The 27,080-nt window shown below is 46.8% G+C and overlaps 1 protein-coding gene and 1 long non-coding RNA gene across 11 annotated transcripts in view; both read left to right on the forward strand.

Moving 5' to 3' along the window:
• LOC128928155 (serpin B6) overlaps window positions 1–19,088 on the forward strand; it is a 44,004-nt gene extending 24,916 nt beyond the window's left edge. For 8 of the 10 annotated variants that reach the window (XM_078368911.1, XM_054253831.2, XM_054253827.2 and 5 more), the window contains 6 exons: window positions 8,014–8,188; window positions 11,679–11,825; window positions 12,580–12,697; window positions 14,106–14,248; window positions 18,204–18,359; window positions 18,552–19,088. In XM_078368911.1, the coding sequence (XP_078225037.1) occupies window positions 8,024–8,188; window positions 11,679–11,825; window positions 12,580–12,697; window positions 14,106–14,248; window positions 18,204–18,359; window positions 18,552–18,953 (1,131 nt within the window). In that variant the 5' untranslated portion in view covers window positions 8,014–8,023 and the 3' untranslated portion in view covers window positions 18,954–19,088. Of the gene's footprint in view, window positions 1–5,017; window positions 5,140–7,759; window positions 7,823–8,013; window positions 8,189–11,678; window positions 11,826–12,579; window positions 12,698–14,105; window positions 14,249–18,203; window positions 18,360–18,551 lie in introns of those variants that run through there. The other 2 variants (XM_078368909.1, XM_054253829.2) reach the window with 2 other exon arrangements.
• A 4,728-nt stretch (window positions 19,089–23,816) lies between these two features.
• Window positions 23,817–25,977, forward strand: LOC128931732 (uncharacterized). Its single transcript, XR_008480597.2, has 2 exons — window positions 23,817–24,355; window positions 24,643–25,977. It is a non-coding gene; the product is annotated as an uncharacterized LOC128931732 (long non-coding RNA).
• Window positions 25,978–27,080: the final 1,103 nt, after the last annotated feature.

The following is a 27,080-nucleotide window of genomic DNA, read 5'->3' on the forward strand; positions in this document are numbered from 1 at the left end:
CCCATAAGATTAATTTTCCCTATAGGAAACTATTAAAATAAGCATTACTATTACCTTAAAGAAATAGGGAAATATAACAAAGATTAAATAAGTTAAATCCGTGATATTAATGAATACCTTCTGCTAGACATGGTACAGGTATAGAAATAAGTTTTGTAATCATTGTACTGTTTGAAAGTCTTAGGAGAGGCTAGCTTACTGGATTTGTACATCTTGATTTATTAGATTTATAGAAGTTCAAAAGTTTACTGAGGTTTGTGCAATTTGTAAGTTTGCATACAGCATTAAAAATCAGACATATTAAAATATATCATTAACACTTAAATAAATAAGAAAAAATAATGTCATTGTCCTGTCAGCAATGTGCTGTGTTTGAGGAAAAAAATTAGTTTGACCAGCCTGCCAAATTGTAAATTGGCCATGTATTATAGTAGGGAAACTTGTACCCTGTCTATGAAAATTTCTCTTTGGCATGAAAGTCTCCCATGCTCAGCAGCGTGGTGACAGACCGTGGGAGAGGAAAATGCAGCTGGTAGATTATTCCTTGTGTCCAGGCATATGACAAAATTACTGAAAGGGTTTGACTTGTAGACCATTTGGGGAAAATTTGCTACAGGTACATAGAAAACTAAGGAAAGCAGGAAAAGGCACTATTAATTATAAGGCAAATCTGCATTAAATGTAAAGGGAAATGGGTTTCCATCCCACCACCTGGTTTAGCATCAAATGCTATTTAGTGATAATAAAGCAAATCTGTGGATAGGGGCTGGGTCCTCAGCCTCTAGATTAGGAAGGCAATAGATAATTCTAGAATTTAGCCAGGTGCCTGTAGTTCCAGCACTTTAGGAGGCTGATGCTAGAGGATTGCTTGAGGCCAGGAGTGCCAGGCTGCAGTGAGCCATGATCATGCAACTACATTCCAGCCTGGGCAGCTGAGTAAGACTGCTACCATAATAAACATAAACAAATATACACAAAATTAACAATAATAAAATAGGGCCGGGCATGGTGGCTCATGCCTATAATCCCAGCACTTTGGAAGGCTGAGGTGGGTGGATTGCCTGAGGTCAGGAGTTTGAGACCAGCCTGGCCAACACAGTGAAACTCCATCTCTACTAAAAATACAAAAAATTAGCCGGTCATGGTGGTGCATGCCTGTAATCCCAGCTACTCAGGGATTGGAGGTTAGGAGAATCTCTTGAACCTGGAAGAATCTCTTGAACCCAGGAGGTGGAGGTTGCAGTGAGCCAAGATTGCACCATTTGCACTCCAGCCTAGGCAACAAGAGCAAAATTCCATCTCAATAATAATAATAATAATAATAAAATCATTAGGTCAAAAATAGTAGTATGCACATATCACATAGAAATATGGTGGTATATACAAGAAGAAGGAGCAAAGGGTTTGCAAGTGATTGCTTCTGGGGAGTTGGGAGGGCTGGGAAGGAGCTTGTTGTCTTTTGTAACATCTCTTTTAGCATTCCCTGATTTTTTTTTTTTTTTTTTTTTTGAGACAGAGTCTCACTCTGTTGCCCAGGCTGGAGTACAATGGCATGATCTCAGCTCACTGCAATCTCTGCCTCCCAGGTTCAAGCAGTTCTCCGGCCTCAGCCTCCCAAGTAGCTGGGATTACAGGCATGTGCCACCACACTTGGCTAATTTTTTGTATTTTTAGTAGAGATGGGGTTTCTCCGTGTTGGCCAGGATGGTCTTGATCTCCTAACCTTATGATCCACCTGCCTTGGCCTCCCAAAGTGCTGGGATTACAGTCATGAGCCACTGTGCCCTGTCAGCACTACTTGATTTTTAAAATGAATGTATATATAGCAATTTCATAAAAAGAGTTAACCAATGCCCTCCATAAATTATATGCTATAGAAATGTGAAAATTCAGAGAAATACAAAAACATAAAAATTACCCTTACTCAGAAACGTGGCATATAGTATTTCCTTCTATTCTGTCTATAAATCATGCCTACACTTACCTGTCTTCTTAATTTATACGGATAAGGTTAAATTGTATTTATAGTTTTATATCTTTTTTTCTATATAATCTTGTATATTACCATGTCATTACTATGATTTTTATTATTAGCCCTATTTATATCCCATCACAGGTATGACAGAGTGTAACTGGTTCTTTGTTGTTGGACTTTTAAGGATGTTTTATTTTTCTGTAGCATATGAAGTACTTCAATAGTTATTTTTGTGCATAATGTTTCATTATGTACAAAACCTGTGAGTTTTACCTTCAGTGAAACTCCTAGAAGTAGAATTTTTAATTCAGATAGTATGAATGTTTTCATGACATTTTCTTTTCTTCCTTCATTTTATTATATTTTACTTTTATTTTTTACATAATTATAAATTACACTCAGGAAATATTGGTGTACCAGTTTATAGTATTGTTACTGATCATGGGTTCTGAGGCTCTCATGCAATGGAAATTGACACGAGGCAGAGAAAGTTTCCAAGACAAGGCTTTATTGGGCTTATGCTGGAGCAGGAGGGTGGCAGCACAGGGGCAAGAGTTCCCGGGCTGGCCCTCAGGACAGGCGGTTCCTGGTTTTTAGGGTGACATGAATAGTTATGAGGTGTGTCAGTGGCCTTACACATGCTAGTGGCAGGCACCGTGAAACATCATGTTAGCACAGACTTGTCATGATCTGGGCATGGCAGATGAGCCCTTGGGGAGAGGATTTTAGTAACAGAATGAGGCAAGAGGGCAGGATCATCATTCTCCTGGTGCTGTGTGCATGTGGGCATCAGGGTTAACTCCCTTGGGTAAGATTTGGGGTGGAATGTGGCTTATCTTGTTTTCTTCCCTGGTGTGCATGGTCTCACAGAGGGCAGGTGTGATGGCATGGGGTAGGTATGGAAAATACAGAAGTGCATATGGGCCAAGCCCTGTTCCTGGTGTCTCCTTATTGCATGATATGAGAAGGATTGCTCGTCTTTGTTAGTATTGCCATGAATGGTTTTTGTAATTGCAAGGTTCATGGTTTGAAAAGGTGTCTTTAATGTACACCATTGCTTTCCGAGAAGGCTGTGCACCATTGTGATGAAGAGAGTGAATTGCAGAGCCGTGAAGTCCTGGCTTCCAGACCTCACTTTGCCACTTGTAGCCATGGGTCCTCTGGGACAAGATATAAAGAGCTAAGGCTCGATTTCTTTGCTTATAAAACCTAGGTGTTCTCAGCAGCTATCTCATAGGGTAAGGGTCTTTCAATGCGGACCTAGCATCTAGTATATGTCAAAAAAGTGATATTTTTTTCTGAAGTTGAAACTTTTAAATATAATGATTAGCTATTGTCTTTCTTTTTTGGGGGGTAAATCTGTTCATGTCCTTTGCACATGTTTCTACTGGGGTCTGTTTTTCCTTTTTTTTTTTTTTGTAGCACAGTTTACTCCATTATTTTTCAGTTTTAAGAGTATTCTATTCATTCTGGCTGTTTTTCAGGTAGACCATCAAATTGTTTGCTAACTACGCTCATTTTGTCTCCGTTCTGACTGTCTCTTTTCTCATTATGTTTCATGAGTTGTATTTGCCTTTGCTAGAACTATCAGAACAAAGTTACACAAAGATGGGATGACAGATATTTTTATCTTGTTCCTGTTTGGGGAATTGAGGGACTCATGTTTTATCATCAGCCGTGCTGGTGGCTGCTGAAGTAGGCAATTTTTTTTCTTTTTTTTGAGGCAGAGTCTCTCTCTCTGTCGCTCAGGCTGGAGTGTAGTGGCACGATCTCGGCTCACTGCAACCTCTGTTTCCTGGGTTCAAGCAATTCTCCTACCTCAGGCTCCCGAGGAACTGGACTTACAGGTGCCTGCCACCAACTCCAGCTAATTTTTGCATTTTTAGTAAAGACAGAGTTTCACTACATTGGCCAGGCTGGCCTCGAACTCCTGACCTCATTTCCATCTGCCTTGGCCTCTCAAAGTACTGGGATTACAGGCGTGGGCTGCTGCTGCCAGCCAGATAGGTAATTCTTACCTTGTTAAGGAAGCATAGGAAGTATCACTTGCTGTTTGACGTAAGGGAGTTTATCAGGAGTAGGGTATTCAGTTATTTAATGATTAACATCGTTTCTGCTAAGCAAACTAAATCTCTAGGGCATCCTTGATTTATTGTTTCTTTTTTGCTCAGCAATTTTTATGTAAGGCATAGATATAATTTTACCTTTCACGTGTCAGCAGTGTTTTCAGCTAAGAACTGGAATATCATTACTGGCCTCTTTGTGGGCTTTGAAAATCGAGCTACGTTTTTGCTCTTCTTTCTGCATTTGGTATTAAGAATGATTGAATGTTAGAGATGGAACGGAACCCAGATTATCTGGAACATGCTTTTCCTCATATGGGAAGGAACTGATAGCAGAAGTCAAATGATTTGCCCAGGGCACCAGAGCCAGGACTGGAAACCCTGTCTCGCTCCCGACTCACACCATCTCCTCTGAATACCCGGGTTTGGTTTCTCCAGTTCACTGTTTCAAATTAAACCCCCTGACACAGTGAAACCCATGTACACTGACTTCTCTTCTGCCCCAGATGGTGTACCCTGGGCTGGCCAGACAGCCCCCTCCCCAGTGGGTGTGCCTTCAGACAAGGGTGGCTTTGCCTTGTTGAAGTTATTGATATAAAGGTCAGTGCCTGAAACAGATTCTCAGGGATATTGCCAGAGACAGAGTGTTTGATTATTGGCCTTTCTTAGGTTGGCATTTCCGTTTGAATTAAAAGTCTTCAGGCTGGCGTGGTGGTGCCTGGCTGTAATCTCAGCTCTTTGGGAGGCTGAAGCAGGAAGATCACTTGAGGCCAGGAGTTCGAGAGCAGCCTGGGCAAGATGGCAAGAACCTTGTCTCTATGGAAAAATAAATAAATAAAAAAGTTTAAGAGTCCTTCCGCATTTGAGGGGAAAATGTGTATTGATGGTAGAATAGTCTTGGATGGGGTTGGGGAAGCATGTGGGACTTTTCCCTGGCCAGCTGACCTTATACTTACCTCTGTTTTTTTCTTTTTTTGAGGCGGAGTTTCACTGTTGTTACCCAGGCTGGAGTGCAGTGGCGAGATGTCGGCTCACTGATTCTCTGCCTCCTGGTTTCAAGTGATTCTGCTGCCTCAGCCTCTTGAGTAGCTGGGACTATAGGCACGTGCCACCACACCTGACTCATTTTTGTGTTTTTAGTAGAGACGGGGTTTTACCATGTTGGCCAGGCTGGTCTTGAACTCCTGACCTCAGATGATCTGCCCACCTCGGCCTCCCAAAGTGCTGGGATTACAGGCGTGAACCACCATGCCCAGCCTATTTCTGTCTTTTTTTATTATTATTTTTGGTTCATGGAGGAGCCATCTCCACATGGGCTGAGGCTTCTTGGGGACAAAGTCAGAAGTTATGTCCCCACACCAAGTGTCAGACACCCCATGTGTCAGAGTGTCCGCTGGCTTTGAGTCCTGACACGCAAGCCTCACAGGCTGTGCTTCTTGCTCTGGGGCACCTCCTCTTTTCTTATTCTTAACCTAGGAGTTTCCCTGTTTTACCAATTGTTTCTCAAGTTGATAAGAGGGCAGCTCTTGTGATCTAGAATCCAAAGAACCAAAAATAGACCCAATTTTGCTTCAGTTCCGTGTAATGGCTACTTTTGTTTCTATTGATGTTCCCAAGGCTCCGCAGCATCCTGGAGTTATTTGTCATCAAAGACTCCCTTATATCCAGAAGAATTTTGGTAATATGTACATTCTGTTGTCCCTTAATTAGAAATGAGTAATCTTAAAATATGTTCGGAAAGGCTTGGCAAGTGCCCCAAGTGTTCTCCATAATGAATAAAGAAGAATTTGGGCCGGGCGCGGTGGCTCAAGCATGTTATCCCAGCACTTTGGGAGGCCGAGGCGGGTGGATCATGAGGTCAAGAGATTGAGACCATCCTGGCCAACATGGTGAAACCCCATCTCTACTAAAAATACAAAAAAATTAGCTGGGCATGGTGGCGCATGCCTGTAGTCCCAGCTACCTGGGAGGCTGAAGCAGGAGAATTGCTTGAACCTGGGAGGCGGAGGTTGCAGTGAGCCGAGATTGTGTCACTGCACTCCAACCTGGAGCCTGGGGACAAAGCGAGATTCTGTTTCAAAAAATAAGAAAATAAAAAGAATTTGAAAACAAAATGTTTAAACAAGGACAGCAAACCAGGTGTATTAGTTATTGTCTTGGTTTCCTGTGGCTGCTGTAATAGATGCCTATGGATTTGTGGCTAAACAGCACGTGTTGATTGTCTTATAGTTCTGAGGTTGGAGGTTGAAAATGGGTTCCATGGGGCCAGACTCCTCCGGAGGCTCCTCTTTGCTGTTCCAGCTACTGCAGCTGCAGTCCTTGCGTTCCCTGGCTTCATTGTCAAAGTCAGTGGAGGGGCATTTTGCTTTATCTTTGCATTGCTTTTTCCCATGAGATCTCCATGGGCCTTCCTCTTAGAAGGATACCTGTGATTACATGTAGAGTCAACTTGAACAATCCAGGATAATCTTCCATCTTAAGAGCCTGAATTGAATCACGCTGCACTGTCCCTTTTGCCATGTAAGGGAGCATTCACAGGTCCCAGGGATTAGGACCCGGGTATCTTTGGGGCACTCGTTCAGCCAACCCCGAATGTAAAGGCATGCACGGTAGAGAACGGGTTAATTCAGCGTCTCTTCAGAGGGCCTTCAGTAGGCACCTCCTAACCTCTCCCATCTGCTCCAGGAAATATCTGCTCCTGCTTCTCCCCTTCCTTGTTCTGCGGGTTCCCACCCGCTCCTCAAGTGAGTCACTGGACTGGCTTAGAATGCTGGCATTCTCCGACTAGGCCAAATTCACTGGTAAACATTTGTGAAGTGTGTCAGAGCAGGCAGACCCTGAATCCCCGCATCCCCGCATCCCCTCCTCCCCAGGCTGCCTTCTAGTGGGGCCCTGACCTGCCCCTGTCCTCTCGCCTGATTCTGCAGATTCTTCTTCTTGAGCAGTGGACCAGACAGGGCATCAGCCTGCATTTCCAGGGTGGCTGCTTCTTAGCTTCACTTCTGTGAACTTCACCTTCCCTGTAGTGCAGTGGGATGTTGATGGTCTGTCTCTCTAAAGGCTTGGTGCGCTTTAACATGATTCTGTGATTCCAGCTGGTCTGAAGACACCCCAGTTCCCCTGCCCCGACTATCCAGCTGTATTCCTGCTCTGGACCCCGCTGGGGCTGCCATACACCCTGCACGCCAGGACTGGAGACGTGTGCAGCCTGACCCTACCCCAGAGCCTGTCTCTAAAGGTGGAGATGGGCAGACAACCACAGCCCGGGAGACAAGGTGGTGTCCTGAGTGCTCTGTGCGTTCAGGAGCAGGAAGGCCTAGCTTGTGGCAGCAGGAAGGCCTAGCTTGTGGCAGCACACTTGGGGAAGCGTGATCCCAGATTGGGGTTTTGCCACCTGCAGGGATTCCATAGAAGGAGATCCGAGGGTCAAAAGGCATTTGAAAGGCTTTCCCACATCTTTGTATGTGGCTTGATGTATCATCTTTTATATTAAGGCTCTCCCTACCCTGAAATGGGTTCTCTCTCATTATAAAAACATTTGGCCATCTTTTCTTGTGTAACTGTCAATGAATTTATCATCTTGAATACTTTTCAAATTAAAACACAGTACATTTAAGCCCACAAAACGCACCAAAGAATACACACATAGAAGCAAAAGCCAACACCCCTTCTGTAACTCCGCCCTAAGGAAGTGACTCTAGGAAAGGGTGCCTCCTCCCACACTTTCTCCTCTGGCGGGCTGGCGTGCAGGAAGGAATCCTCACAAAGCAGGACTGCGTTACAGGTAGAACTCTTTCGGTTTCCATACTTAACGTTAGAAACACACAAAATAATTAGGAGAGTCCCAAAAAGACACACGCAGAGTTCTGTGTGTGTCCCTGCTTGCTCACTGAGCCACAGTGTCAGTGGTAAGGAGTGAAGTGCGGTTGTGTGCAAGCTGTGCTTACAGGATACTGATTTTAAATCTTGTTCCAGGTCTGCCGTTATGGATCGTCTCGCAGAAGCAAATGGCACTTTTGCTTTAAACCTTTTGAAAACGCTGGGTGAAGGCAACTCGAAGAATGTGTTTTTCTCACCCTTGAGCATGGCCTCTGCCCTGGCCATGGTCTACATGGGAGCACAGGGAAACACCGCTGCTCAGATGGCCCAGGTACGGCTTCAGGACAGCCGCCGACGCTGTGAACTGCTAAGTGAGCTGGTCCTGCGAATTCCAGATCCCACAGGGATTGCTCTAGACGGATAACTGTGCAGATCGCAGGGTGTGGGTGGAGAGTTGACAGGGAAAGGGACGCCACCCATGCCGGAGCACCCTGACCTGTCGGGCTGGAGAGGTGGCGCTGGATTCAGAGGAATGAATGATTTCATCATCACATGGCTTAGCCTGTTCATGAGTTTGTAGATGGTTGTAAAGTCACAAGGTTCAGGTTGAGTCCTGTGATGATCTTTGGGTACCGTCACCTACCTTTTGATTGTCGGGAGTCTTCATTTTCTCATTTAGATGTAAAACCTTCTTAGAACAGCATCTGTCAGCTGAACATGTTTTCAGTAGTGTCCCAGTTCTTTGTTGTTGCGTATCTGGCATTCCCAGCTTAGCAGCTTTCCTGGTTGTTGAATCTGAGTGGATGGAGGGCTGCTTCTGCTCCACTTGGTGCTGGCTGCGTCCCTTGTGGGGCCGCTTCAGCAGGGGCTCAGCAGGGTGCTGAGGCATCTTCCTTGTGGCCTTCTCCACTGGGGCCCTCTATAGGCCTCCTTCAAGGTGTGCCTGGGCTCCCAAAGGTCAGTCTGCTGGGTTCTGAGAGGAAGTGCTCCCAGAAGACAGGCTTGAAGCAAGTGCCTATCAAGCCTCCACGTGTGTCCTGCCTGCCAAGGCTTCACTGCTAACGGCAGGCACACCTCCACACCTGAAAGGGGCTGAGCAAGGGTGTGCACACTGGAGACGTGGCTGGGTGGGGCCACCCATGGCTGCTGTGGTCTGCCCTCTGGACTTCATGGTTCCCAGGAAGTCCAAGAGCCAGATGTGGGCAGGGTCGGGTTCTCCTGCAGCCTCTCTCCTCGGCTTGTAGACGCTGTTTTCTCCCTGTGTCCCCACATGGTCATCATCTGTGTGTATCTGTGTCCCCATCTCTTATTTTTATTTTTTGAGATGGAGTCTCACTCTGTCGCCTAGGATGGAGTATAATGGCATGATCTCAGTTCACTGCAACCTCCGCCTTCCAGGTTCAAGCAACTCTCTGACTCAGCCTACCGAGTAGCTGGGACTACAGGCCCTCGCTACCACACCCAGCTAATTTTTGTATTTTTAGTAGAGACAGGGTTTCACCATGTTGTTCAGGCTGGTCTTGAACTCCTGACCTTATGATCTGCCCGCCTCGGCCTCCCAGAGTGCTGGGATTATAGGCATGAGCCACTACACCTGGCCTCATCTCCTCCTATTTATTTGTTTATTTATTTTTATTTATTTTATTTTATTTTTTCTTTGAGACAGAGTCTTGCTCTGTTGCCAGGCTGGAGTATAGTGGTGCAATCTTGGCTCACTGCAACCTCCGCCTCCTGGGTTCAAGCTATTCTTGTGCCTCAGCCTCCCGAGTAGCTGAGGCCGCAGGTACGTGCCACGATGCCCGGCTAATTTTTGTATTTTTAGTAGAGACGGGGTTTCACCATGTTGGCCAGGATGGTCTCGATCTCTTGACCTTGTGATCCACCTGCCTCAGTCTCCCAAAGTGCTGGGATTACAGGCATGAGCCACCACGCCCGGTCCTCCTCTTTTTATAAGGACACAAGTCCTAATGGATTAAAGCCCAACCTAATGGCCTCATGATACCTTAATCACCCCTGTACAGGCCCTCTCTCCAAATACAGTTCCATTCTGAGACACTGGAGTTGGGACTTCAGTGTGTAAATTTTGGGGGACACATCCAGCCCAGCAGAGGAGGCGTGGGAGGCCCATGGGCATCACTGAACAGTGGCAATTCCCAAGCCCAGCCAGGTGCATGTTGTCCACCCCTCAGCCCTGGGTGAAGGGCGTTCCTTGATGAGCCTCCACTGCAGCTTTCCAGAATTGTCCCTTGTCCGTGGCTGCCCTGGCCGTGCTCTGCCTCTGTGTCCCGGTGTCACTCTCAGCAGCTCCTTTCCTGTTCTGTAAGAAATGGCCCATGCTTGCTGTGCTCCCAGCCTACCTCCCACCTGTAGAACGTGGGTGCCCAGAGGCCTCCCTGCACTTTGAGCTGTCTCTCCCTTTTAGTTCAGGCTGTTACAAGTGCCTGAAAATCACTGTGGGATTTCTATCAACTTAAAATCTGCTTCCCTGGACAAAAGCCACCCCCCCCACTGTCCTCCCCCACCACCTGAGTGCTCTGTGTTGGGTTGGGAGTCAGGGTGCCGTGGGAGAGCCTGCCAGAGAGTAAGGTGCTCCTGTATCTTCTAAGGTTTAACAAGTGGATTTTGACCTCACCCTTGAGGCCAGTGTCTGGGATTTGATCTTTGCTCAGGGACCATTTCTTTTAGAATCTTTTGCTAGCTGGGGAGGCTGGGAAGAAGAAACATTTTTATTCTCCACCCAGCACATACTGAGTTGGAAATAGTTCCTTTAAATTCTGCTTGCAAATGGAACAGTTCCTTCTTCCTGTGTGATATCCTAGGCAGCAAAAAGAAGCCGTGTTCCCCTTGGAGCCCTTAGCCAGATGCAGGAGTTCACGGGGAGAGACACCATCCTCCCTGTCACTGCAGGGACTTTCTGTCCATTTCTTCAGCTTCTATACACACAGCCACCTTTCTCCAGCCCCCAGGAGTCATTTCATCCTGTCCATCCAGTCTCTGCCAGCTGCCTGGGGCCAAGGCCAGGGTCACATGTGTTGGGTTTTGGTCATGGCAGAACTCCACTTCGGGATGGCTACGCATGTCATCTATTGCCACAAAACAAACCAACCCAAACTTAGTGGCTGGAAATCACAGTGATCGATTATTCCTCAGATTCTGTGGCCTGACCAGGCAGACCTGCTCCCAGGAAGCAGTGCGGGTCACTCATGCAGCTGTTTCAGTGGACATTTGGCCTGGAAAGTTCCAGAAGGCCTCTCTCACACCTGAGGCCTTGATTCTTCAAGCAACTCTCCCCACAGGTGGTGGCACTTCCTTCAGGGCTTTCCATGTGGCCTTCAGCAGGATAGCTTGGACTTCCTTCCATCATGGTGGCCAGGGTACCAGAGAGTGAACGTGGCAGCTGCGGCCTTTTAAAAAGGACCTAGTCCTCGAGCAGCATGACTTCTACGGAATTCTACCTACTCTATCATTAGTTAGAGCCAGTGACAGGGCCAGCCCAGACCCACAGGCAGGAGGGACCCTGCCCTTCTGACATCAGGAGCCCCCCGAATTTACACAGACAGGAGATCTGGTTCACACCCTTGTTTGCCACCAAACTCCAAGTACTGAGCATCAGAAGTCTGGGTTTGTGGAGGGCACTGAAGCTCATGCCAGCACTGACAGGGTACAGGGAGGGGCTTTCAAGACCCTTCTGGCCTTTAATCGGATGGATCTTTTAAGCAATAGTCAGAGTCTGCACGGTTGTTAGGCTGTTTGGGGTTGCTCCATTTCCTGAAGTCAGAGCATACAGACGTGATGTGTTTTCATTCTGTTTTTGATTTCAGGTACTTTCTTTAAATAAAAGTGGTGGTGGCGGAGACGTCCACCAGGGCTTCCAGTCTCTTCTCACCGAAGTGAATAAGCCTGGCACACAGTACTTGCTTAGGACGGCCAACAGGCTCTTTGGGGAAAAGTCCTGTGACTTCCTCTCAGTAAGTCATACTTGTTACTCACTAAAGAAATGAAGGTGGCCAGGTGGTGGGGGCTGTGGTCCAGCAGGAAGCCTGTGGCTCTGAATGCTATTATGCCATATGTAGGCTTTTGTAATTTGTTTCTTTTCACCTGCCGATATGTTGGATCTACTTTATGCTTTTCAACTGTCTTATCAACATCTTGTCAGGCAGCTCCTTGATGCGTGACTGCTCCCTTAAAGGACCCAGCAGTTGGTGAAGTTTTTTTGATATTCAGAGCCTGACTCAACTTAGTTTTTCTTTTTCTTTTTGAGATAGAGTCTCACTCTGTCACCTAGGCTGTTGTGCAGTGGTGTGATCTCGGCTCACTGCAACCCCTGCCTCCAGGGTTCAAGTGATTCTCCTGCCTCAGCCTCCCGAGTAGCTGGGATTACAGGTGTACACCACTACACCTGGCTAATTTTTGTATTTTCAGTAGAGCCAGGCTTTCACCATGTTGGCCAGGCTGGTCTCGAACTCCTGACCGCATGTGATCCACCCACCTTGGCTTCCCAAAGCGCTGGGATTACAGGTGTGAGCCACAGAGCCTGACCTCGACTTAGTTTTTAAGCTAGGATTAAATATAGCTAAAGCTAGGAAGTTGGATTTTAGGTTAAGTCCTCATATTTATTTGTAAATTACAAATGTCAATTATAGATTTTCTGATTTGGTTCAATGAAGAAATAGGCCGTTGGTGTTCACCATTTTTGTAGTTATGTCCCTCTGTCTATCCTAGTCTTTTAGAGATTCCTGCCAAAAATTCTACCAAGTGGAGATGGAGGAGCTTGACTTTGTCAGCGCCGTAGAGAAGTCCAGAAAACATATAAACACCTGGGTAGCTGAAAAGACAGAAGGTGAAAAAGTATTGTTATTCTGCTTGTAATAGCATCTTAATCCATTTTACTGCCAGTTCCTTCACAAAACTGTCAGTTGTAAACAGGAATGACGTTTTTTTCTCTAAATAACTGCAAACTCTAAAAATCTGCTTCTGAAACCAGTTGCCATTAATTGACGTTTTGGAAGTGCTCACTCAGTGTGTGCTGGTCTCTGCGGCTTCTCCCTGCGCTCTTCAGTGTACCTGTGATTGATGTTTTTCAGTGTTTGGTACATCTCTTCCGGACCAGTCCACATTTTAATTTTGAGGAGAGGGTTGATGTGAATATAGTCTTTCCTTTCAAAAATAACATAAAAAATCCATAGCATGGATCTCAAGCCGTCTCCCTCTTCAGTAGTTCGTGGTCTGTGGTTTTCATGCATTGCTGCGGGACACTGGATCATGCCCTGGTCTACCTGTAGTTCTTAATTTTAACTTTTTTTTGTGTTAGAGACAGGGTGTCCTTCTATCACCCAAGCTGGAGTGCAGTGGCAATCACAGCTCACTGCAGCCTCAATTCCTTGGCTCAAGTGGTCCTCCTGATTCAGCCTCCCAAGTAGCTGGGACTGCAGGTAGCATCACCATGTCCAGGTAACTTTATTTTATTTGTTGAGATGGAGTCTTGCTCTGTTGCCAAGGCTGGAGTGCAATGGAGCAATTTCAGCTCACTGCAACCTCCGCCACCTGGGTTCAAGTGATTCTCCTGCCTTAGCCTCATGAGTAGCTGGTGTTACAGGCATGTGTCATCACGTATGGATAATTTTTGTTGTTTTAATAGAGATGGGGTTTCACCCTGTTGGCCAGGCTGGTCTTGAACTCCTGACCTTGTGATCCACACACCTTGGCCTCCTAAAGTGCTGGGATTACAGGTGTGAGCCACTGCTCCTGGCCAATTTTTTTTTCTTTTCCTTAGAGGCAGGGTCTCACTGTGTTGCCCAGGCTGGACTCCAACTCCTGGCCTCAAGTGATCCTCACACCTCAGCCTCCCAAAGTGCTGGGATTATAGGTGTGAGCCACTGTTACTGGCCTAAACTGTACTTTAAGCTTGTAAAGAACATCTCTTGGCTGCCCATCTTTTTGACAATCCTTTAAATTCTGTCTTTAAGTCATAGGCCCCCACCACTCCTTCCTATCTCCTCTGTTATGAACTTATCCTGCATAATTAACATGTACTTGTTCACTTGTGTGTTTTATTCAAATAACGATGTTTTTCTCACCAGAAGTTTTTGCTGCTTTGCTTAAAGGACACGTATCCCTTTCTACTGGGGGGACAGTGGAAGTCTCTATCTGTGCCCTTGACTGCTGAAGCAGAAGGCCCCACCAATTCCTGATGTGTCAGGGATCAGCAGCCGCCCCTATCTAACGCCGTCTTTAATTCTTCCTCTCAGGTAAAATTGCTGAGTTGCTCTCCCCGGGCACAGTGGATTCACTGACAAAGCTGGTTCTGGTGAATGCCATCTACTTCAAAGGAAACTGGGATAAACAATTCCGCAAGGAGAACACCAAGGAGAGACCGTTTAAAGTCAGCAAGGCGAGTAAGCCGTGGCAGAGGCGACTCTCAGAGCAGCGCCCGTGTTCACACAGCGCCCGCAGCCATGGGCGTTTCTGACCCTGCCCCTCCTGCTTCCTGTCAGTCGGGTGGCCCCGTGCCCCTGGGCTCCGAGCATCCTCTCTGCCACCTACAGGGCAAGTTTGAAGGTGCAGCCCTCAGGCTCGGTCAAGGTCTTCAAGTTCAGACTCAAGATATGGTGTGCCATCATCTAGAGGACATTTCCTCCTTTTCTCTAGCTTCATTCCCAACAGGACCTACACACTCCTTTACAGCGGCGGAAACCCCGGGCCATGCCTCCTCCGTGCCGCAACCGCGCCGTGCCACACAGCAGGGTCGGAACATCTCTGCTGCTGAATTGAGGCTGAGCAGGGAGAGCTGTCTGAGGAGGGCCAGACTTGTAGCTGGTGCTTAGGAAATGCTGAACTAATGAGTGATAGTACTCTCTTGACAGTAAGGATAAGTACATATTTTTGTTTTAAAATGAGCAAACCAAACATGTAAAGAGACACTAAGATTAACCACCTCCAGCTTGGAAGATGTCATCTGCTGACGGCCCTTTATCTTCCTCCCACTGAATCTACTTCTCTCTTGTTTTGTTTGTCTTTGACTATAGAGATTTTTGAACATAGGCAAAGTAGACAGAATAGATTAATTCCAGCGTATTCTTGATCATTGACCATAAGTTAGATCTTCCAGGCTAACTTGAACCTGAACCTTCAGTGTCTCAGGAAATTTATTTTCATTATTTATTTCTCCTCACAATTCAAAAAGAATTATTTTCTTTCAAGCTTTATTCTGAAATGAACTGTCCTGTTATCCCCTGGCAAAATAATTTTTCTCTTTAAAATTTAATCATGAATAAGATATACAAGACCTTTGTTTGAGTACAGGTAACAGAAATCCCGGTTCACCAGGGTTTAACTCATAGGGGCTCATCTCCCCTGCCAGGAGGTCTGAAGGCAGGTGAGACCTGGGCTGGCCTGGTACTGCCAGCCCTGCCTTCCTCAGCACATGGCCTTCTTCCTCATGGTCACAGGATGGCTCAGCTAGCCACAGCAGTCCAGGCACCAGGGAGGGGGAGGAACAAGGGGAGGGGAGGGGAGCCTAAACCTTCCGCTGGGTGGTTCTGCCTTTCAGAAAGGGAAGGCTTCCTTCTGTATGGTGTAGGCCAGAACTCTATGTCTTGTGGGTTTGCGGAGATGAGGAATCCTGTCATGCTCAGCTCTGCAGTGAAGAACAGAGGAAGGGGCTGCAGTATTGAGTGCACCAGCCTGGGGAGGGGGCGTACCTCCAAGGATACAGATTTTGAGTTGATACAGATTCTCATTTTAATTTCATTTCTATATAAAATGGAACTTGTCTACATAATTGTGTATTTAGTGAATCATTCAGGTTAGATCTTTTGATTCAAGGTTAGATCTTTTATATTACAAGATTGGAGGCTTGGACCCTGAAGGGCTGCAGGGAGAAATTACTGAAGGCAGAGGTCAGCAAACTTCACCCTGCAGCAAAGCCAGCCTGCCACCTGTTTTTTTTTTTTTTAAGGTTTATTGAAACACAGCCATGCTTATTTACTTACTTATTTCATCCTGTAACAACAATTGAGTAGTTGTGGCAGAGACTGTACGTGTGGCCACAAACTCGAAAACAGTTCCTGTCTGGTCAGTTATGGAAAAAACATGCCTACTGCTGGCCAAGGAAATGAGTGGGGCAGCCGAGGCCCCGGAGACTGGAGACTGCTCCAGCCAAAGGCTGACAGCCGGACAAGGCGAGTCTCGACCACACGGAAGCGGAAAGCTGCCGCCCCAGCGTCTTTTGTTTATTCCATATAACACAGAAGAATGTGCTGCACTGGAGACTGGGGAGCTGACGGCATCTTTGACTGCCTATGGCAGGGTATTTCCTCAACTCACAGGAGCAGCTCAGAGTCAGGCGCTGACGAGGGCTGCTGGATGGGGTGTGGGTCCTGTCCTCCAGTCTTTCTCATTGGCTGGCTGGGGTTGCTGACCAGTGCAGTTTTTGCTGGTAAGATATATAAATGTTGCCTGGGCTTTTCAGCATCCCAGCTCATTAATTCATTTGTTTGTTTGTTTTTGAAGGTGGGGTTTCACCATGTTGGTCAGGCTGGTCTCAAACTCCCAACCTCAAGTGATCTGCCCACCTCGGCTTCCCAAAGTGCTGGGATTACAGGTGTGAGCCACCATGCCTGGCCCTCCATTTAATTTGTTTAGGCATTTATTCAGCAGAGATTGACTGCGTGCCCTCTCTCTCTCTCTCTCTCTCTCTTTTTGTTTTTATATTGGAGATGGAGTCTCGTGCTGTCTCCCAGGCTGGAGTGCAGTGGTGCAGTCTTGGCTCACTGCAACCTCTTCCTCCTGGGTTCAAGTGATTTTCCTACCTAAACCTCCTGAGTAGTTGGGATTACAGGTGCCCACCACCACACCTGGTTAATTTTTGTATTTTTAGTAGAGATGGAGTTTCACCATGTTGGCCAGGTTGATCTTGAACTTCTGACCTCAGATGATCTGTCTGCCTAGCTTCCCAAAGTGGTGGGATTACAGGCATGAGCCATCGTGCCCAGCCTGACTTGGTGTCTTCTATCTATGAGGCATGGTGCTAAGTATTTTTCAGCTGTGCACAAAACCAGCAAAGCATGCCTGCCCTGGTGAAGCTTATGTTTTCTTGGGGGAGCAACAGCAAGCATAAATAAGAAAATAGGACTGTATTAGGCCGTAGTAAATGCTACAGAGGCATACAAGGCACTCGCTTTGTAGCATTGGCTGCTTTCAGAGGGCGATTGCAGCTAACCAACCGTAACTCCCTGTAACTCCTCACATTTAATCAGGATAGATTCAATATCAGAGGTTCTAAGTCAACATGCTTGCGGATAATTAACATGGTTAAAAGAGTGGTTTTACGAATGATAAAAGCTTTAGGGAAGATGCTGTGTTTGGGGTGGGGGTGTCGTGTCAGGTAAGATCTATCATGGACTCCTTTTCTGCCAAGGTGATTTTTTGAGCAAGGACCTAAAAGAGGCAGAGGTTTGCGCTCCAGGTTCTGGGGGACAGGCTTACTGCGTAGAGATGAGATGAACTGAGTTTGCTGGCAGTGCAGTGAGGAGGCTCCTGTGACGGTAGCAGACAAACAAAGGGAGAGGGAACTGGGGACGAGCTCTTATCACAATTCCAGGTCATTTTAGGAACTTTCGGCTCCGCTCCGAGTAGATGGGGAGCCAGGGACGGGTAACCGGCCAAAGAACAATGTGATCTGACTTAGGTGCTACTGTGTCCCTCTAGCCACTCTGCCGGAAACAATCACAGTCATATTACCACAGTTATTCCAGGGCTAGGCTGGTAGCAGCAGAGACAGAAGGAACAGGTCAGATTTTGGTTATATATTTACAAGGTAGAACCAATATAATTTACCACTGAGTCAGACGCAGGGTGCGAGAGAAAGACAGGCGTCAAGGGCACTCCAGGGCTTTTGGCCACTGGATGGTGGCATTGCTCTCAGCTGAGGTGGGCAGAGTTGTAGACAAAGCCGACTTGGAGGACCCGTGGAGCTCCACATTACAGGTGGCATTGGAAATTTCTTTTATGTCCAAACATAGGTGTCAAGTGGGCAGTAAAGTACAGGAGCCCAAGGAAGGGCAGAGGTCAGGCTGGAGGTAAATTTGCTATGATACTGTGTTTAAAGCCATGAGACTGACTGAAACCAACGAGAGGAAAGACGCCTTGGGTTTGGGACCCAGGCACCCCAGTTTCTGGAGGTTGCGGTAATGAAGATGGCAGAGAAGGCACTGCCGGATATTCTGGAAACCGGGCAGAAACGTGAGCCGCATCTCTCCCTGCAGAGAGTGGCCGGCTCTGATGAATTTGTGCCATGTGTCAGTGGGGTCTCATTTCAACTTCACGTTTATCTGTTTTATTTGTAGAATGAAGAGAAACCTGTGCAAATGATGTTTAAGAAATCTACTTTCAAGAAGACCTATATAGGAGAAATTTTTACCCAGATCCTGGTGCTTCCCTATGTTGGCCAGGAGCTGAATATGATCATCATGCTTCCGGACGAGAGCACCGACTTGAGAACGGTAACCACTGAGCGGAGAGTGAGGTGTGCTCGCGAGGGAATCACTCGGGGCTGTCTGCTGTGGCTGCGTTCTAACACAGACCCCTGCGGACCGTGGCCCTGCTGCTGCCGGCGTCCGGCATCACAGCATCGCATGGGGCCCTGCTGGGCAGCAGCACCCTAGGTCTTAAAGTCTTCCACTGTCTCCCTCTAGGTGGAGAAAGAAATCACTCACGAGAAGTTCGTAGAATGGACGAGGCTGGACATGATGGATGAGGAGGAGGTGGAAGTGTTTCTCCCACGGTTTAAACTGGAGGAAAGCTACGACATGGAGCACATCCTGCGCAACCTGGGCATGACCGATGCCTTCGAGGTGGGCAAGGCAGACTTCTCCGGGATGTCCAAGACAGACCTGTTTCTGTCCAAGGTCGTGCACAAATCCTTTGTGGAGGTCAATGAGGAAGGCACAGAGGCCGCAGCTGCCACAGCTGCCATCATGATGCTGCGGTGTGCCAGATTCACCCCCCGCTTCTGTGCTGACCACCCCTTCCTTTTCTTCATCCAGCACAGCAAGACCAATGGGATTCTCTTCTGCGGCCGCTTTTCCTCCCCGTGAGGACAGGGTGGTCTTTGTGCACAGCCCCTCTCCTCTCTGTCCTCTGACACTCCACAGTGTGCCTGCGACCCAAGTGGCCTTATCCGTGTGGTGGTGGCACTTCAGAAATAAAGGGAACAACTGTGGGATGCCACATTCACTGTGTGTTTGTATGTCTGCATGGAAGATGGTTCTTAGGATCTGAAATTGCTGCTGTCTGTGGGTCTGGGTTATGGTAGGAGGGGCTGCGATGACCACTTAGTCACCCCGGCTCAGGGGAGATGTTGCCCACCCCCCACAGTCATGGGGACCCCACGACTTCACTGCGTGTAGACAGCTGCCCTCACTTGATGGTGTGACTCTTCCTGGGCACAAGGAGATAAATGGTGCTTCTCTGTCTTCTCTACTCAGTAGTGGAGTCTCATCCCACTTCTCAGGAGAGAAGGGAGTGATGTGAGGTGCTACAAGGAGGTGCAGGGAGCTCAGTTCCAAAACTGCCACCAGCTCCCTGGAAGCCTGCACGGAGAGGGGGAGCAGGTGAACCAGACGAAGGTGACAGTAGTCTCCTGCCCCATGGGTGTTTCTGCTTCCCTGGGGACTGGTTGATCACATACCCATTCACATACATACTGCCCACTTCTGAAAATGTCAAATGATATTAGTGTTCCATTTATAGCAACAGAGTGTACAGCGACTTCGACTTCACGAGTCAGCACCAGGTGCCTTTCTGTTTCACTCAAGTGTTACAGAAAAGAAAGCTAAAATTTCTGGGGCCATTTGTGTTGACTGCTGGTAATGTGATCCCCGCACACAGCCATGCAGGAGCAGATGGACGGGTCAGGCTCAAATGCAGGAGCCACGCAGCGTTCCAGGGAGCCAGGAAGGGCTTCTTTTTCAGACAGTGGAGCCTGATCCCCCTCCTTTACCTGGCACAAATGTGCCCTCACTCTTCCTGCTCCTCTTTCCCTTAGTGTCCAGGCTGGGGTGACAGATAGGAGTCAGGAGCAGCAGGAGACGTAGCAGGGATGAGTGGGAGCAGGGGCAAGAAGGGCTGGGTTGTGCTGGTTTTGTCCCTCATACCCCATCCTCTGCACAGCATTTTTTTTTCGTTTGAGACAGAGTATCTCTGTGTCATCCAGGCTGCGCAGTGGTGTGATCTCGGCTCACTGCAACCTCCATCTCCCGGGTTCAAACCATTCTTCTACCTCAGCCTCCTAACGAGCTGTGACTACAGGCACCCACTACTACTCCTGGCTAATTTTTGCATTTTTAGTAGAGACGGGGTTTTGCTATGTTGGCCAGGCTGCTCTTGATCTCCTGACCTCGTGATCCTCCCACCTGGGCCTCCCAAAGTGCTTGGATTACAGGTGTGAGCCACTGTGGCCAGCCCATTCTTGGTATTTTTTAAAGACTGGGGACAAGAGGACTTGGAACAAGGGCTCCGAGGATGGGGCAGGATCCAGTTATATGATGCTTCGAGCACCACAGAGAGGGCCTCTGCACTGCAGCTGGCAGCCACCGCCCTGTGTCCGGTTCCTGGGGAGAGGCACCTGCTCCACATCCTTGCTTGGGGTCTGCTTAGAGGCAGGGATGCGGACAGGGAATGGGGTAAGTGGAATTGCCTAACCATCCAGGTTTCATGGTATCAATCCCTTTCCCCAGGGTAAGGGCTGTATCAATAGTGTGGAAAGATGAACATTCAGGGTCCCATGTGTTACTGAACTTGACAGGGGAAGAGAACCAGCACCACGCAACCCACTCTGGGAGGCTCCCGGGTCCCCGCTGAGTTACCGCCCCTTAGCTGTCTGTGACATCACTTTTGAAGGGTTATCTGTCTTTCTTAATTTGATGACAAGACAGTAAAAGGCACAACCATCTGAGTAATCCCTCTACATCTTTTATGAAATGGCACAAGAAGACTTTGGGGTGATTTTGGTTTAACTTTTAAATTTTCCATTGTAAACATGTGTTCTTGTGTAATCAGAAAGATATTTATATTTATTTATTTATTTTGAGACAGAGTCTTGGCTCACTGCAGTCTCCACCTCCGCGGTTCAAGTGATTCTTGTGCCTCAGCCTCCGAAGTAGCTGGGATTACAGGCCTGCGCCACCACATCTGGCTAACTTTTGTATTGTTTTTGTAGAGACACAGTTTCACCATGTTGGCCAGGCTGGTCTCAAACTTCTGGCCTCAGGTGATCCACCCATCTTGGCCTCCCAAAGTTCTGGGATTACAGAATTGAGCCGGCAAAATTTCCGCTTTATTAATTAAAACCCAGAAGCTCCTAATTTAGCTGTTAAAACACAGCCTCTTGGTGGTCAAGGGCAGCTGGGGATTTAGCTCCTTAGGCCCTCCTGTGCTTGTCCCCCAGCCCCTGTCTCTGTGCACAGGGCAGCAGATGCACGCTTATGAGACTTTGCTAAAAGGCAAGGGGCTGCAAAGGAAGTGAAGGTTGAAAGTTAAGTGCTATGGCTTCTCAGTGAACTTGGAGGCCATTAAAAATATCCTTTTCAGAAATAACACTTCCTTTCCCCCTTGTTCTTAGAGGAAACAGATAAGCGCACAGCAGAAATCTGATTAAAGAACAACCTGCAATTTTTTCTGAAAACATAGTCAGAACTTGCGGTATTTTTTTTTCCATATGTGAGACCTATTGTGGGTGAGCGGCACCTATCAGTGCCAGTGGTGCTAGGAGAAAAGAATTTCCCAAGAGAGTTGTATGTTAAGAAAGGCAGATTTATTAGAGAAAGTAGGATATACATCATAAGGTCGAAATGAGCAGAATCAGCAGGAGAGGAGCTGACTGCAAGGGAACGAAGGCTTGCTGAGGATTTTATAGGGTGGTTCTTGGGCCGATTGATAAGGCTAAGGCAGCAGGCAGCTCATTTGCACTCTTCTGTCAGCCAAGGTGTTTGATGATAAAAGCAGGAAGTTTGTGAGTATGTATGTTATTTGCGCAGGAGGACCATATGTCCTGGGCCATAAGGAAAAGCAAACCTATAGCTTATAGCTTATCTACTTTCCTTTGCTTTCCCTGGTCCTGCCAGCCTGACTCCTTTTCCCTCATTAGGGACTCCACAAACCCTACATGGCACCTACACAGTGGTTAACACTTATTGAAAGTTTCACTGTCCAATCTTCAGTTACCCATGGTCCAAAAATACGTGACTACAGTATTGTGTGTGTGTGTGAGAGAGATCGTATTTACATAACCTTTTTTTTGAGACAGAGTTTTGCTCTTGTCCCCTAGGCTGGAGTGCAATGTCGTGATCTTGGTTCACTGCAACCTCCACCTCCCATGTTCAAGAAATTCTCCTGCCTCAGCCTCCCGAGTAGCTAGAATTACAGGTGTGCATCACCACACTTGGCCAAATTTTTAATTTTTAATAGAGACGGGGTTTTATCATGTTGGCCAGGCTAGTCTTGAACTCCTGATCTCGTGATCTACCTGCATTGGCCTCCCAAAGTGCTGGGATTACAAGTGAGAGCCACCGCACCTGGTGTATATTTACATAACTTTTATTACAGTGTGTTACTGTAAACCAAAGATAAAATTCTAAGCCCATCAATGGACCCCTCCTCTTGGCCAAGGGCATTCTAAAGTAAACCTGAACATGAGTTAAAGCCATGATATGAAGTAGGGAGGAGGGGTCAGACATGCCTCAGTTTACCTTCCTCCCCTGTTGAGATTCACTTGGGGTGGCTGGCAAAATATTAGGGAAATATTAAAGAAAGTTAGAAGATTATAGTCTCAAACCTTTTGGAAGGCTGAAGGGTTCTAATGGAATGGGCTGAAGGAAGCCAGTTCATTATATTAGCATAGGGTGAAAGATAGGGACAATAAAACTTCCCAGTTAAGTCTGTTACCCCACATTCCTTTGTCTCCACTCTAATTTGTTTGCTCATGTAAACTTAGTGCTGGAAGGTCCTCTCAGGGGGAGATCAAAAGAGAATTACAGGTTAATGGTGTTTACTCTGGACCCTGGAACCTAAAGCTTTTATCATTCTTAAAACCACTCTTTCAATCATGTTAATTATCCACATGCATGTTGACTTAGAACCTCTGTTATTAAATCTATCCTGAATAAATGTGAGGAGTTACAGGGAGTTATGGTTGGTTAGCTGCAGTTGCCCTCTGAAAGCAGCCAGTGACCATCCCTGGCCCACTCAGATTCATGGTATTCTAGTGTGTGTGAGTGTATTCATTCATCTGTCATTGAGTCAGGGTTTGCAGGACAGACCTCTGCAGGTGTGACTGACGTCTCACTCCCTTTGGAATTCAGGCACAGCTGACCAGCGTTACATTAAAACAGACCTTAACACTAACAAAACAGCAGTAAGCTACTAACGTGACAGATAGCAGGCCCTGAAGGAAATTGAAGTATCTTGCCCCAAAATATATTTCTTTGGCCTATTTTGAAATGGCCCTGCAAAGCTGCCTCTTGTGGGAAAAATCTACATTCTGTAGAGAATCCCTTTCCCTTTCTGGGTCTTTCTCCTGATCCAAGAGAGTCTGATAAGAGACATTTACAACCAATTCCCTCTGTAAACTCCTGGGCTCCAGCAATCTTCCCACCTCAGCCTCCCAAGTAGCTAGGACTACTGGCAAGTAGCCACCACACCCAACATGGTTTGTTTTATTATTTTTTAATTTATTGTAAATCATGATGGCTAATTAAAAACAAAATACTATATACTTGAAAATTACTAAGACATATGGAGTGTTCTTGTTAACTGTGTGTCTGCAGCTACCTGGAGGAACTCGGGAGTGGCGACCTGGCAGCCATCTTGGTCCTTTGTACTTTTGAAGTAAAGAATTCAAATGAGAGACACAGGCAAGGTTTAAAGCACCAGGGAACGTCTATTTTAAGAAATGTGAGTTTATTGGAGAAAGTAGATTTGGAATTGGAAGCGGGTCAAACAGGAGACTTGAAAATTCAAGTGCCTCTTCCACTTCTTTGCTTACAGTTTTTTTCTTTTCTTTTCTTTTCTTTTTTTTTTTTTGAGACAGAGTCTTTCACTGTGACCCAGGCTGGAGTGCAAGGACTTGATCTCAGGTCACTGCAACCTCTGCCTCCCGGGTTCAAGTGATTTTCTTGCCTCAGCCTCCCGAGTAGCTGGGATTACAGGTGCCAGTCACCACGTCCAGCTCATTTTTGTATTTTTAGTAGAGACAGGGTTTCACCATGTTGGTCAGGCTGGTCTCGAACTCCTGACCTGTGATCTGCCTGCCTCAACCTCCCAAAGTGCTGGGATTTCAGGCGTGAGCCTCCGTGCCTGACCTGCTTACAGTTTATATCCCTTACTCTTTTCCAGGCTCTCTGTCTCCACTCTTCGTTCTTCCCCTGAGTGGGCTGTCCTTCAATTACTGCATGCCCAGTAGCCTTGGCAGTAGGCACAGGATGTTCGGGAGGAGACCCAGGTGCAGTATATTTACTGAAGTCATGTGCATGTCCATTAGAGGCAATTCTCCCTTACTGGTCGAGCGTCCCTAGGGGAAGGTCATGTATCGGGCAAATTTCACACCTTGCTATTTTACTGCAGATGTTCAAAACCTTGTTTGGGACTGTGGCTTGCTAATTCCAGGTGTCTTCTGTCTGTTGCAAGGCTCCTGTTATTCCCAGGGCCAGTCATGGCCACTTATTACTCTAGAGGGATAGTGGTTTTTTTTTTTGTCTTTGTACAAGATTTTATTAAATGTCGTTACAGAGCAACATCCAGACTCCAGAATGCAGCTGCCAAGGAGACCCTGTTACGCTGTGGGGACTGGCTGAGGCATGGCAGGCGGCTCTGGCTTCCCACCCTCTGTTCTGAGATGGAGGTGGGAGGCAGTATCTCATCTTTGGGTTCCACCATGCTCACATGGTCAGGCAGGGGTTTGTTAGGGCCAATCTTACCAGTTGGGTCCCAGGGCAGCATGATCTTCACCTTGATGCCAGCACACCCTGTCTGAGCAGTACATGGCTCACGGCAGTGTTAATGTAGTAGTGAACAGGGTCTCTGCCATGGAGGGATAGTTTTATGCCCTCCTGTCCCCACCTCAATGAGAACCAGACAGCTCTGGGGTCCCTTCCTTGTCCTGCTTGTTATTTCAGAGGGACAGATTTATAACAGTCTGACGGTGGCTTGACAAATGCCCAACATTCTTGGGGGCCCTCGCATGCCCTGCTCATGTCTAACCGCCAACTCTGACATTCTCACCTCAAAAAAATACGTAGATGAGGTAATGCATATGTGAATTAGCTTGTTTTAGCCATTCCACTGATCTGGAAGTGTGTGCTCTCGTTAAATGATGTGGAGCAAAAGGGCGTGGGTTCCTGGCTAGAGCTCCACCCCTGGGCCTGGACCCACGGACCTAGTTAAGGACAGGCATTTTTGTTCTCCCGCCTGGATGTTGCATTTCCCAAGACCACCCTGGCCTGCCACACCCCCACCCTGTGCCTATAAAAAACCCCGAGACCCTAGCAGGCAGACACACAGGTGGCTGGACATTGAGAGGAGCACATCTGTGGTGGAACACACAGCAGCTGGACGTGGAGAGCAACGCACTGACAGGCATGGCATGAGGGCAGGCCATCAACCAGCAGGACCACGAAGAGTTTGGCGGAGTCTGGCCGGGGCAGTTGGAGAACCGCTGGGTTGCCAGGCTTACCTTGTACTCACTCTCAAAGCCCACATGTGATGGGATTCTTCTGGTACACCAAGGCAAAGACTCCGGGATACAGAAAGCCCTCTGACCTTTTGATAAGGCGGGGATCTGATTGAGCTGGTTAACACAAGCCACCTACAGACAGCTAAACTAAAAGGGCACCCTGTAACACACACCCACTGGGGCTTCAGGAGGTGTAAACATTCACCCCTAGACACTGCCATGGGATCAGATCCTCACAGCCTGCCTGTCTGTATGCTCCCCTAAAGGTTTGAGCAGCATTGCACGCCCTTGGAGGGGAGCAGGGGAACTTTTCCCGTTTCACTACTATGTATCCATATATCAAAACATCACATTGTACACCATGACATATACAATTAAAGGTCTAGACAATTTTCACTTGTCAATTTCTTTCTTTTTTTTATTGTGCTTTAAGTTCCAGGGTACATGTACAGATCTTGCAGGATTGTTGCATAGGTGTCAATTTTTTTTAGAAATTAAAAAAATTATTAACTGCCAGAGTGATTTTTATTAAAGAAGACCTAAAAATAATTCTCGTGAAATACATTTCCTCAAAAGATTAAACACATCTATTTTTTAAAATCCATTTTTTAAAAACATATATTGATTATTTAAATATTTTTAAAGTATAGAATAATTATGTGCTGTGGACAGAGTTGTGCCCCCCTCCACAAATTCATATGTTGAAGCTCTAACCTCCATTGTAATCATGTTTAGAGTTGAGGCCTACAAGGAGGTAATTTAGGTTAAATGAGGTTATAAAGATGGGACCGTAATCTGATACAATTTGTGGCCTTAGAAGAAGAGGAAGAGAGATCCCTATTCATCATGTGAGAACACAGCAAGAATGTGGCTGTCTACAAGCCAGAAAGAGAGCCATCACCAAAAGCCACTGCGCTGGCATCCTGATCTCGGACTTCCCAGCCTCCAGAACTAGGAGCAAATACATTTGTGTGGTTTAAGCTGCCCAGTCCATGGTATTTTGTATGGCAGCCTGAGTGGGCTAAGACATTATTCTTGGTACATAGTCATGTATTGTAATTCATTTCTTAGCTGAATCTACCTCTATCTAACATCACTGATATTTTTCCTCAATAAGGTCTTTCTCAATAATATTAAAAAAATTTTATAAACTGCACTTCATTGTCAATAAATGTAAAGTGACCATCACGGCCAACTGACTCTTGTCTGTTGACCACAGGTCCTGTGTGACCTATGCAGCCATACAGGGCTCCACACTCACAAGGCCACACACTTGGATGGATGTTTGACTGTCCTCAGTTTGAAATTCTTTATAATTTTTGAACAGAGGATCCTACATTTTCATTTTGCACGAGGCCCTGCAAATTATGTAGCTTTTCCTGCTGTTAGACTATGGAATTTTTATAGCGAAAACACTCTTCAGGAGCTGAGAGACACGGTGCGCTCAGAGCAATTCTGACAAATGAACTGTCTCGATTCTAATTTTTCTCATATT

This window comes from Callithrix jacchus, chromosome 4 (genome assembly GCF_049354715.1).
Source record: "Callithrix jacchus isolate 240 chromosome 4, calJac240_pri, whole genome shotgun sequence".
Lineage (NCBI taxonomy): Eukaryota > Metazoa > Chordata > Mammalia > Primates > Cebidae > Callithrix > Callithrix jacchus.